Source organism: Ipomoea nil, unplaced genomic scaffold (assembly GCF_001879475.1).
Source record: "Ipomoea nil cultivar Tokyo-kokei standard unplaced genomic scaffold, Asagao_1.1 scaffold0663, whole genome shotgun sequence".
Classification (NCBI taxonomy): domain Eukaryota; kingdom Viridiplantae; phylum Streptophyta; class Magnoliopsida; order Solanales; family Convolvulaceae; genus Ipomoea; species Ipomoea nil.
In genome coordinates, this window is record NW_017617091.1 from 461,217 (window position 1) to 473,056 (window position 11,840).

General features: G+C 41.7%; 3 protein-coding genes across 3 annotated transcripts; 2 read left to right on the plus strand and 1 right to left on the minus strand.

Annotated features, from left to right (window-relative positions):
* The first annotated feature begins 2,306 nt into the window (after positions 1 to 2,306).
* Positions 2,307 to 4,463, plus strand: LOC109174777. Its single transcript, XM_019324020.1, has 5 exons — positions 2,307 to 2,352; positions 2,523 to 3,055; positions 3,185 to 3,313; positions 3,424 to 3,630; positions 3,966 to 4,463. The coding sequence occupies exons 1-5, from the start codon at positions 2,307 to 2,309 to the stop codon at positions 4,461 to 4,463; spliced, it is 1,413 nt and encodes a 470-aa protein (XP_019179565.1).
* A 1,032-nt stretch (positions 4,464 to 5,495) lies between these two features.
* Positions 5,496 to 6,337, plus strand: LOC109174778. The gene is made up of 2 exons (XM_019324021.1): positions 5,496 to 5,582; positions 5,989 to 6,337. Exons 1-2 carry the CDS (start codon positions 5,496 to 5,498, stop codon positions 6,310 to 6,312), a joined length of 411 nt encoding a protein of 136 aa, XP_019179566.1. The 3' UTR covers positions 6,313 to 6,337.
* A 1,161-nt stretch (positions 6,338 to 7,498) lies between these two features.
* LOC109174779 (protein FAR1-RELATED SEQUENCE 5-like) lies at positions 7,499 to 11,492 on the minus strand. Its single transcript, XM_019324022.1, has 5 exons — positions 11,436 to 11,492; positions 11,024 to 11,043; positions 10,092 to 10,916; positions 8,041 to 9,373; positions 7,499 to 7,528 (listed from the first exon to the last, which is right to left on the minus strand). The coding sequence occupies exons 1-5, from the start codon at positions 11,490 to 11,492 to the stop codon at positions 7,499 to 7,501; spliced, it is 2,265 nt and encodes a 754-aa protein (XP_019179567.1).
* Positions 11,493 to 11,840: the final 348 nt, after the last annotated feature.

Below are 11,840 nucleotides of genomic sequence, written 5' to 3' on the forward strand. Positions count from 1 at the left end.
TCTCCCCTTTTACAAGAATGGAGGAGCCTTTATATAGCGGCTCCTCCTCTACCGACTTGAAGGCCCTTAATGGCCGACTTCATGGCTAATCAAGATATGGAGCCGTTGGACGCCATTACTTGGTCGACCAACGGCTCTTCCAGGCTTGTAACAACCTGACCGAGTCCCGCTTTCAATGCCCTAACGGCTCCCTTTTAAACGAGCCTCTTCAATGCTCTCAATGGCTCCTTGAACCGAGTCTTCCCCTGGGCTTGGGCCTCGGTCGACTCCTCGTCTCGGCCTAAGCTCCCTCCTCTTTAGTAGCTCTGAACCGGGCCCCGTGCTTGGGCCTGGGCCGGCTCCCGGACTCGGCCCAATTGCTTTTCGGACCCCTCTTTACACTGGCCCACTTCTCCTATCTATTTTCTTTGGGCCCCTATCTCTTGGGCTGGGGTCCTTACCCCATCAGTCTTCTTTTTACATTATCTTGTAATTAAATATCAAAGTTTTAATACAAAATATGTTTTATATATATATATATATATATATATATATATATATATATATATATATATATATGTGTGTGTGTGTGTGTATTTACCAAGTATTTTATACAAATATAATAAATATTAATATTTTGTTCAATACTTTCACACAACACAATCTCACAACGCATGAAACATATATGGGAAAAACTACCACTACCAAATATGGTAGTGGTAGTTTTTCCCATATATGTTTCATGCGTTGTGAGATTGTGTTGTGTGAAAGTATTGAACAAAATATTAATATTTATTATATTTGTATAAAATACTTGGTAAATACACACACACACACACACATATATATATATATATATATATATATATATATATATATATATATATATATATATATATATATATATAGGTTATTAATCAGGTGAGTACAAAGTGTTAGGTGTGGTTGTGAGGTCAGATTTACACCGTTAGATCATTAGGTTGTGCACGGTTGGGGTTGTGGCTGTGCAATCCCATATTTTGTGGGATTCTCTCGCTGGTTTTGGTAGGTGAATATTTGCACCGGGTTATTTGCGTAATCTTATCTTTTTTTTTTAAGGATCATGCGCGATATTGAGTAATGAGCCTTTAATTGCAAAGATTCCCCTGTGGGCGTTATTTCCCATCGGTCATCCGCCATCAGTCCAATGTCGACAGTACAAAATCCCTTATTTCCGTCGTTTGTGAGCCAGGGGCTTTCGATAGTTGTCGTCCGAAGACCGACATCGAGAAACAACATTGGCCGGTGGTGTGTTGTATTCGACTTGCCGCAATGTTGGCCCTCAACCGTAAGCGGACTCCGGTCACCAGTACCGCCGGCGGATCTTCCGTCCCAGGTAAGTCGTTTCCCTCTTCAATCTTCCCATATTTTCGGGCCTCAACTCGGGGGTTGTGTAATTTTGTATAGTAGTGGAAGTGTTTTAAGAGATTTTTGGTTCTGGTCTCTTAGTCTGGAGGCTGATTACAGATAGAAATCAGCGTCAGTTTAAACAATGGTTGTGTGTATTGCCCTGTTTTTATCTGTGGACATTGTGCAAATTGGTAACCACCAGTGTTGTTAGCCTCCTATTGACGGGCGTGTTAACAATTTAGTAATACTGAAATATGGTTGTCGTTTTGGATGTGTTGTGTTGTGTGTAACTGAAATAGGTATTCAGGATTGTGGTTCTATGTCAATATTTTTTTAGTTGTTTGAAGTTTGATTGCAGAGTTCGAGTTTTGGCTTGGTTTTTTAATTTTTTTTTTAATTTTTTTTTATTTTAATATCTTTATTTTTTAATTGTTGTTTTTGTTGGGGAGATGTGCCTGGGGCTAGTTTTTGGCACTATAATAAATAGTTGTGGCTGTGTGGTGGATTGCGTGTGTTGTTGTGATAATGGATCTTAGTTTTTATATAACACAGATATGAACTCAATGTGTTGTGTATAGATAGATGCATTTGACCTGCTACTACAAAAATATCTGCCATAAATTCAAATAGTAAACACCCATTAAAAACCTGGGTTTCGTATAGGTGTGCAGTGTTGATGTCGAACGGGTTTTGATGGCACCACTACGGATGAGTCTTGGTCCCTAAGCTGCACATATCGTTTAAAGATAATGTAGCACGGGGTGCATCCTTATGTCCATAGGTTATAATAACACTGCTCCCACCTATTCTTGTGTGATTATTTCTATTAATTTAATATCGGTGGCATTTTTTCCCAACGACTGTGTATATAATTTTTTTTAATGCTAAATTTAGGTGAATGTTTATCCCATTTTATTTCATGCTTTATGTGATCCGTGATGCAGTGGGACAGTACAGTGAATGAAAATGTAGACTACATTTTGGGTAATACAGTGCATGAGTATAGGGTTGTGCGAAATATGGTGTGCACTTGGGTGACGTTTCTTTTCTTAACCCCACACACACCACATACTTTCTTGTCACTATCGTTGCTGATTTTACTGCTGATGGTTATTTGTGTTCACATTTCTGCATTTTGGTTACTTTTGTTATAGGGACTAAACGACTGTGCGACAGTGTTGGGGGCGATGAGTGCGTCGTTGCTCTCCCTGGTCGTAGTGATGGAAAGATAACTAGGATATCAGTTGTTGAAGCCACCCCGCGAGCCGAGGGCACGACGGAAACCACACACGTCCCTAAACTTTCCCCTTTAGAAGAAGTTAAGTTTCCGTCATTTAACACCCGATGCACACCCAAGGACCTCATCCGTGCTATGAGTGAATTCAATGTACAACAAAGACAGGCCGTATCCGACATGGGAATGGGCGGTATTTTGTGTTTGGAAGTTAATGAGATCCCATTGCGACTAGGGTGTTGGTTGGTTAGTGTGTTCAACCCTAACAAGCTCACACTAAATGTCCAGCGCGAGATAGCTCTACCAATTACAAGAGAAGATGTTAGTGCTGTTCTGGGGCTCCCATTAGGGTCAACAGAGGTAGTGTGTCGGCCTAGTCAAAAAGTGGGGCCAGAGTTGAGGGAATGGCGGGCCAAAATTGGAAAGCGAGACAGCACAATAACCTTGAAGAAGGTATGTCAGGTGATGCTAACCTGTGAGGACGGTGGGGTTTGGTTCCAACGTCACTTTTGCGTGGCTGTTGCTACTGTTTTAATTGAAAGCACACAGAATGGTTATGTCAACCAGCAGTTTTTACACCAGCTAGAAGAAGTGGACAAGATACGGGACTTAGACTGGTGTGGGTACTTGCTTAAACGGTTAGTCAAAACTCACCATGATTGGGCAGAAGACAAGATGCAACGTTTTACGGGGCCACTCTTATTCCTATTGGTCTGAGACTGTTTTTACCATTTTTTGTGTTTAATTAACTTACCTTAAACGAGCCGGTTTATGTATGTGATTTATTCTTTCCAATTTTTTCCCTTGTTTTGATTTTGCAGTTGTTCTACATAGACAGAGTAGCGTTGGGCCCTCGGGTAATTCCTAGGAGTGTTCCTGCCTTAATTGGATGGACTGGAAAGCTTTTGAAGGAGCGTGAGTCTGCTGAGATTCGAGCGGGTGGATTTGGGATTGGTTGTGTGCTTGAACCGTTGCGGGATGTGATTGAAATAGAAGAGCACGAGGCTTTGGGCGGCAGTACAAAACAGGTCAGCGTTTTAGTTGTTAAAATATGTGGTGGAGCGAACACCTGTTTGTTTGAGGTGTGACAATGTACGGTTGTCACTGTTTCTATCGGTAGTGCATATGGTCTATATCTGGGGGTTTTGCTGCTCAAATTAGACGTAGAGTGCTTTGTGTTGGTGGGCTTTGTGCAATCCCGTAGTAGTACTCACCAATTTACCAAAGACTCGCGTTTTGTTGTGTTTGTATTTTCGTTCCACATGGAGATGTGTTTTCGTTGTGTTTCTTTGCCTTTGTTGGCACCTTTCCCTATTTGCCATTGTTGTATTATGAATAATTATTGTGTTCGCTCTTATTGTAGGGGTTTTCCGAGCTTTTAAAGGCCAAATCAAAACTCATAGTTTCCACTGTGGAAGAATTGATCGCGATGGCGAAGGAAGCCCCAGATGGGACGTTCGAAAACCCACACTTTAAAGAGGCGCTTGATGCTACCGAGAAGTTGTTCGGCATGAGACGAAGCCAACAACCACTGACTATACAGACCGGCACACAAGACGATGAAGCATTCTGGGTGGAGACTATCGCTGTAGCTGATGAGATTGAGGTTGGATACAAGACAACTGAGGAGGGGTTTGAACCACCTAGCTTTAGTTTAGGCTTGACACAAGAGTTTGGGGGGCCACAATTGGGTGTCTTAATCCAGAATCCACCAGAATGCACAGGGGGTGAGAATGCTGGCAGTTTAGATATATCATCTAGTGGGGGTGAATTGGGTGGTGTGGTCAGCGATGCACGTGGTGACAATAAAATCAAGGTCAGTGTGTTAGATTTCCAGAATTCTTTTTGTCTGTGGTGCTAGCCGTGGATTGATAAACGGTTGGAACATAGCAGGACCCAAACGGTGTTACCCCTCCAACACATGGGAGGCGCGTGATTTGTCCGGAGAATAGTGGGCCAATAGTCCAGGTACTAAACTGTTGTTGCAGTATCCTTTATGTGAGTCATTATTAATTAGTCTTGGTTTTGGTGGTGACATCTCACAGGGAAAACACACCAACAGCGATGCATTACCTATTTGTATTGGTGGATCGGCACCGAGGGCGCCTTTCAAGGAATTGCGTTGTGATGCAAGGTCAGGTGCTGAGTCTTTGGGGGGTTTGAACTTATTGAATAGGTATCCTAGGGGACAGACGGCGGTTGCTGCAATTCCCGATCCCAACCGGTTCTCTCTGTGGCAATGGTTCTTTCACCATCAAGACCGAAACTAGTTAGTACCATTTGCGTTATTCTACTTTCTACATACATTGCATGGCTATAACACTGAACACTTTTTTTTTGTGTGCTTTTAAAAACACTTTGCAGCACCGAGGAGGTTTTTTCGTATAACGGGAGGCATGTGCAGTTGAAAGACTTCATGTCTTTACAATTCGACAATGCAGTACGCATGCCAGTGGTGGACTGTTGGACGTGTGTTTTGAATGAGTTGGAGAAGGGTAGAAAGCCGGACGCCCCTAGTAGAGTGTTTGTTACGATATACACTTTGGTATGTGATGTACGACCCTTTCTTAAAGCATTATATATGTTACCTAACTATCTATGGCTCTTTGTTTCCCCTGCCACACATTGAATAGTTGAGCAATGTTATTTTCGCCACGGGTGACTGGGATGTACGCTTGGGGTGGTTTACTGAACGGCTGGATAAGGTGTTTGAGCGTGCACCACATATTGACTGCGCCACTGTAGACCTGGTAAAGTAACCAGTTACTAACACATTGTTTGTTTGAATTTTAAGTAAGTGGCCAATCATTTGCGTTTGACGAATTATAATGTTTGAGTGCAGTTTTTCTTCCCCATTCTGAAAGCAGCTCACTATTACGTCCTGTGTATCAACATGCGAAAGCGGAGGTTTGAAATCATTGACAACTCCCCGGTAGCTGGTAAAAACGAGGATAGATATGGCGCCATCCCACAGGAATTGGTAAGTGTATTGATGGAGAGTTGGTTAGCTTGGGTTGCAATGCCATTTGTGTGTGTGTTATAGCACTGTTAATTACAGGTTGAATTATCAGATTGGTATGCAATGAAACTACCTATGGTGTGATTTTGGCTAGGGGTGAGGGGGGTGGCTGGAGTCGTGATTACCTACGGTGTGATTTTGACCGTGGCTTCCACCATGGTGATTGAGTGAATTTGTTTTGAGTTATGGTTGGTGGGAATGGTGATATCTGGTCTGATTAGCTGTTGTTTTGTTATGTGTTTTTTCCCTTGATTTTGTAATTTGGTTTTTATTTGTTCCCCGACGATGCACGGCTTGACCGTATGGGTAGATATGATGGGTTTTATTGCTTTTGGTGTACTGAATTCACGTTTTGTTTCCCTGCCAGCTCGATATGCTATCAGCATATCTTCATAACAAACGCCAGGGGTTACGGTCAGCCTTTGTTGACAATATGAGGGCTATACGGATGCAGATGCCGTGGCGAGATAGTAAGCACAAAGAAGATTGCGGAGTTTACACAATGAGACACATGGAGGTGTACATGGGCGAGAAGTGCAAGGATTGGGAGTGTGGCTTGCAAAAGGGTGACCGGAATGAGCTCCGCAAGTTGCGCCAGAGATACTTGCACGACATATTGTTGTCCGAAATCAATGGGCACCGGGAAGCTATTGTTGTACGTACCAAAGCATACATTCGCCGGAACAAATGATGGCGACACTGATGTGTCGGTTGGAGGTGAAAGCGTTCCGCAATGAGATGCCTAGTTTTGGATCCCTGCATAATAAGTGGCTATACATTTTGTCAGCTTAATAATGTTATTTTCCATGTCCTGCCTCTTTATGATTTTTTTTGAATTGTTAATTAATCGAGTGGGTTGTTTTCTTCCTAGTATTGACACAGTGTTGCCTACTCGTAGTTATGAGTTGCACAAGTTAAGCATCCCTACGCCTGGCTAATTGAACTGTGCTGCTCAAACTGGGTGGGTTGTCATGTTATTTTTTAGACGTCAAAAGTAAAGTTGAATCTACTCTGATTAAGCACTACATAAATATTGACTTTGGAAAGCTAAAAGGCAAAAAAAAAAAAAAAAAAAAAAAGGGTAAAAAGATTGCGATATGATAAATGGTGGCTTGGAGGCTGCATGTAATTAAGCTAGCTGTAATATATTCTTAGGTGGCCCCTATTGCCTTGCTTTGAAATAAGTAGCAGTAGTTTTTAATTAAATTGCATGCATGTTCAATTTGTCGCATTATATTGGTGACGTGTTTGCAAATTTGCTATATTGACTTTCGATCTAATAATATGTACACACACTCACTCTCGTCTTTGAGTAGATCGAGTTTGGCGTGCACCGGCCTAGCGTACAATTAAATTTTAATAATGTGTGTTTTAATGATAAGATCTGTTAACGTGCACGGTAGTGTTTTCACTGCTTGCCCAGTACTAATCACAAGCATGCACCAACATTTAGCTTATTGCATTCAATAACACATGATTAAATATTGATAAACATCTTAGCTACCCGTGGAATTAATATGGCTCATTATAGACACTTAAAAGGCTACTAAGCATTAATTTGACTCATTTTTAATGTTAAGTAAAGTCGGTGCGGAGGGTCTGACACTTTGCCTAAAGGTTTTGCCTTATTTTAATTGCACCGAAGAAATGAAATGTAAAGAGTTAAACTTGATATGTATTTTGTGCATTACTACCACGTACACGGCACACGCCGTACTAGTAAATTAATAAAATCTTAACCTTGAGGTGTGGTTTGTGCATTACTACAACATATACGGCACAAGCATTAGTAGTAAATAAGAAACCATATACGCATGCATTGGCTATTGCGTGGCTAATATTTCTGTGGCAACAATTTTCTTTTGACTTAATCTGCCTCAGGTCCCGGGCCCCAACTCATTCCATGTCTGAAAGTCGGAATGCTTGAAGAAACAAAAATGAAGCATCATATGTGGTGTCATCTATTATTTCATGTCCACTGGGGGGTCTACATGGGCGTCTAAATGAGGGGATTGTTTTGCAGTGCAAGTGGATCCATGCTTCTACATTGCTTCCTTCATCCAACTAAATAATAATAATAAAAATAATAAAAATGGAAAAAAAAGAGGACACACGGGACGAGGTACAAATCCCACATTTATTTATTGCATTAGTAACCGAGGTTCATAGTGTATTGCAATTTAAAATAGGGGCACAATGATTTCTGATAGTGATAAGCACCCATGCAAAAAAAATTATATTGCTAGTGACTATTCAACTAACAACACCATCAGTTGTGATTAGCCATCACGAGTCCCCGGACTACTCAAAGGCTTTCTCCACCCCCCCCCCCCCCCTCCCCAATACGTGTTGCTCGAAGAACTTCACAAGTGCGACTATTGTGTCCCCCGTATTTGCCACACCCGTGACATTTCCTAACCCCCTTCAAAGACTGCTCAATGGCTTTTTCCCTTTTCCCTTTGAACCTCTTTCCACTACCTTTGTTTTTTGCAACATTTGGGGGCTTGACTGTCACTGCCAAAACCGGTTCCGATCCACAATATGATTGAATCATTGGATTATTTTTTGTGTGGTGTACTGGGCCATTGGTTTCCCCCACGAAAGAATCCTTTAGCTGGTGGATCACTTGGGTTAACCGTTCAACACGTTCTGAGCTGGTAATCGCCAACCCCACACATGCGAAGATCTCTGCCCACATTTTGTTCTCCTGAGTCTTGCTTTCATCGTCGTTGACATTTGATTGTATAGTAAGACCATCGTACTGAAACTCCGCGCGCAAACAAACCTTGCGAGTCCAGCGGTCTACTATGTATCTTGATGGGATGTTATCTACGTGGTTGTTTTTGAAAACTAAGAAAATGTGGCGGCACAACCATCCTAACCGCTGGAAAAGTGAGCACGTGCACGTTGCGCTACTGTCACTGGAGTTGTAGTGCACTTGGAACTGTTGGTTTTCACTCTCTTTTATGCCATAATTGATGACATCACCAGCACCATCAACGGACACTACCCCACACGAATAACAACCTGCATAAATTTCAGCTTGGACCTCGCGGAAAATTGTGACGGTGTACACGGCCAACGCATGACGTTCCATTTTCAAGTCCGTTTGTGTCGGTGCAAAATGACCTTCACACACCGCATTTAGCATGGTATGGATCTGACGTTGTGCATCTACTGCAGATTCGAAGTGACTGTAAAACTCCACCAAACTGGAGGTATGGGTTAAATACCTTCCAAAGAAACTGTTCTCGCCCTCGGATCGGGACGTGGTTCTAACTAGCCCACTGAGTATCATATCCTTGAAATAGGCGGGGATCCAATATCGACGTGCCTCCCACAACTGTGTGAACCAATTATGATCTAACAAGCCATACTCACCAAGCAACGCTTGCCACCTAGTCTCAAACACATCGGGCTGTTGAATTTCATCCCAAACAATAGCATTTAGCTTGCCCCGAAAGACCCCATCCTTAGACAACTCCGGACCAACCTTTTCGCCTACCTTCATCATAATATGCCACATGCAAAACCGGTGCCGAGTAGTTGGGTAAACTTCTGCTAGAGCAATCCTCATAGCAGGGTCCTGGTCTGTGACAAAACATGATGGGGCATCACCCATTGCCTCCTTGTAAGTCTCCAGCACCCAAACATATGACGCGACATCCTCTTTGGTGATCAGCGCCGCACCAAAAGTAACGCACCGCTTGTGGTTATCCACACCTGTGAAGGGTACGAAAACCATTTTGTACCTGGATCATTTGAGCAGAGTTAATAAGAGGTGCATGCATGCTATTATGAGGTGCTGTCTACTATGTATCTTGATGGGGCTTGTGAGTAAATGGGTGCTGGTCAGTGTGCTAAGATTGAACAGAGAAAGTGTGAGAATCTCTGGTTTTCAATAACCAAAAACATAACTGCAAAAAGAAATTACCTCTCCCTTTTAGACAAGTTAAAGGTAAAAAATTTGATGAAGTTCTAGATAAATCAGATTGTTAAAAATAAAATATTGAGTTCACTGCTAGCCAAACACACTTGAGTAGGATCATTTCTCCAAAGCTGTAGCAATTAGTAGTCAATTTGCACAACTATTTATTATAGTGCCAGAAACTAGCCCCAGGCACATCTCCCCAACAAAAACAAAAATAAAAAAAATAAAGATATTAAAATAAAATAAAAAAATAAAAAAATAAAAAAAATAAAAAAACCAAGCCAAAACTCGAACTCTGCAATCAAACTTCAAACAACTAAAAAAATATTGACATAGAACCACAATCCTGAATACCTATTTCAGTTACACACAACACAACACATCCAAAACGACAACCATATTTCAGTATTACTAAATTGTTAACACGCCCGTCAATAGGAGGCTAACAACACTGGTGGTTACCAATTTGCACAATGAATGTATATGATTATTCTTATTTTCCTGTTACAACATCCTTAAATAAGTAAGTTAAAACGTACCTATTCGTCGAGTACGTTGCATCGAAGGACACAATGTCGCCAAACACCGTGTGGTTGCGACGAGCTACCGGATCAGCCCAGAACACACGTCGTAATTGGTCGTTCTCATCAATGTCATGCTTATAATAAAACACGGCACACTTCTCATTTTTCCTCGACAACTTATCAAGTAAATACTGCGCATCACACCCCTCAATATACGCACGTAGGTCGCGTTTTGAGTTCTGGAAATCAACACTAGTTGCCCCAACATTTTCATATCCACCCACAAACTCACTTAAAAGCCTAACACCCTGACTTGTCCCCACGTTTGCCTTTGCGCAATTAGCCATGAACGCCTGGTGGCCAAAATCAAGTTTGCGGTTCACTTTCATGAACTGCCTAGACAGAGGAGTACACAACACATGAGTGTGCCTCTCCTCAAAGGAAAAGACCCAATACCCCCTGGTTTGGTCATTTTTAAATACGATCCTGGCCTTACACCCCACCCTATTGGAAACTCTACGACGCTTTTGAGTCACCGGGCGACTATCATCGTAAACCCCATGCCCCCCCGCATTGGGTGTGCCACCCGAGACAGACTTATATCCCTCGCGATTACAAAGCAAATGCCTCAAAATCACCTCCCCACCCCTATCCTTCTTCAGTGAACCACACCTAACATCAAACCCCACAAGAGCAGCATACTTTATATAGAATTCCTCACCCTCCGTTAGAGTTTTAAAAGTCTGACCTATGACTGGCTTACTCCCATCATCACATTGTGGCCACCAATACTTTGATGACCCAGGCGATATTTGTAGCCGACAACCTTCACCCACACCACTACAAGTAAGAAAACAAACAACCAGCATGATCATCTACACCGGAGAAAAAAACCATGTTAGAAATGAATTCAAACAGAAACGAAAGCTACAGCAAACACTACAAACCTGAACACGCACTCTACCCACTACAAGTAAGAAAACAAACAACACATCGTAAATATTAAATATATTTGGCCACACAATTGATTAAATAAACTATGATGACATAGTACACATGTTTGCACCGCATATCGACTTCATAGGGAAAGGCTTTACTATCCAAATCCTAATGTAATGAATTAAAATGAGAATAAGTCAGGTTAGAAATTTAGTTAAATCAGAGACCTAAAAGGAAAACACCAATATTGGTACATTTATATACAATGTGTTAGCGAGGTATAGAAATTATGGACATATTAGTAGACGTCCAGCAGCACTGCACCATCAACATAAAGAATAAGACACAACTACACCGGTTTAGTTACTGCTCTATAATAATTCCCCCACCCCTACAAAAAAGAGGTGTTTGAGCCTAAACCATGCGTGCTATCAAGAACGCATAAGCATATTGGACGCAAGGCTGGAATTCCCACATCGTTTAATGTATATATATTTGTCCACACAGATGAAAGAAAAAACTAAGATGACATACCAAACAAACCATCACACCAAAATAGTAATCCTTTCTTGCCGTACTAATCTGATATGCGTTTGGTGCACCACCCTAAAGCATCCATGTTCTACAGTGGTAATACACATAGCTACTAATCCCTTAAGAATTTGTATTCCTAAACACATAGTAATCTATAATTCCAACAGCACTGGGAAAAGAGAGCTTTAAGCCCTACACCCCAAAAACTGTGAAGCAAGCATATGCAATTCTTCCAGCCGTGCAAAGTGAACAGCTTCAACATAACCATGTTAAGGAAAAAAAAACACCGAC

Bases quoted from the DNA above. Each gene is read 5' to 3' on its own strand.
- LOC109174777 (XM_019324020.1), top strand. From the start codon at position 2,307: ATGCAGTGGGACAGTACAGTGAATGAAAATGTAGACTACATTTTGG. The intron at 2,353-2,522 runs GTAATACAGTGC...CTTTTGTTATAG, and splicing joins AAATGTAGACTACATTTTGG to GGACTAAACGACTGTGCGAC. The intron at 3,631-3,965 runs GTCAGCGTTTTA...CTCTTATTGTAG, and splicing joins TGGGCGGCAGTACAAAACAG to GGGTTTTCCGAGCTTTTAAA.
- LOC109174778 (XM_019324021.1), top strand. From the start codon at position 5,496: ATGCGAAAGCGGAGGTTTGAAATCATTGACAACTCCCCGGTAGCTGGT. The intron at 5,583-5,988 runs GTAAGTGTATTG...TTTCCCTGCCAG, and splicing joins GCGCCATCCCACAGGAATTG to CTCGATATGCTATCAGCATA.
- LOC109174779 (XM_019324022.1), bottom strand. From the start codon at position 11,492: ATGTGGGAATTCCAGCCTTGCGTCCAATATGCTTATGCGTTCTTGATA. The intron at 11,044-11,435 runs GTTTAGGCTCAA...TCTTACTTGTAG, and splicing joins CGTTCTTGATAGCACGCATG to TGGGTAGAGTGCGTGTTCAG. The intron at 9,374-10,091 runs GTACGTTTTAAC...CAAATGATCCAG, and splicing joins GCAACGTACTCGACGAATAG to GTACAAAATGGTTTTCGTAC.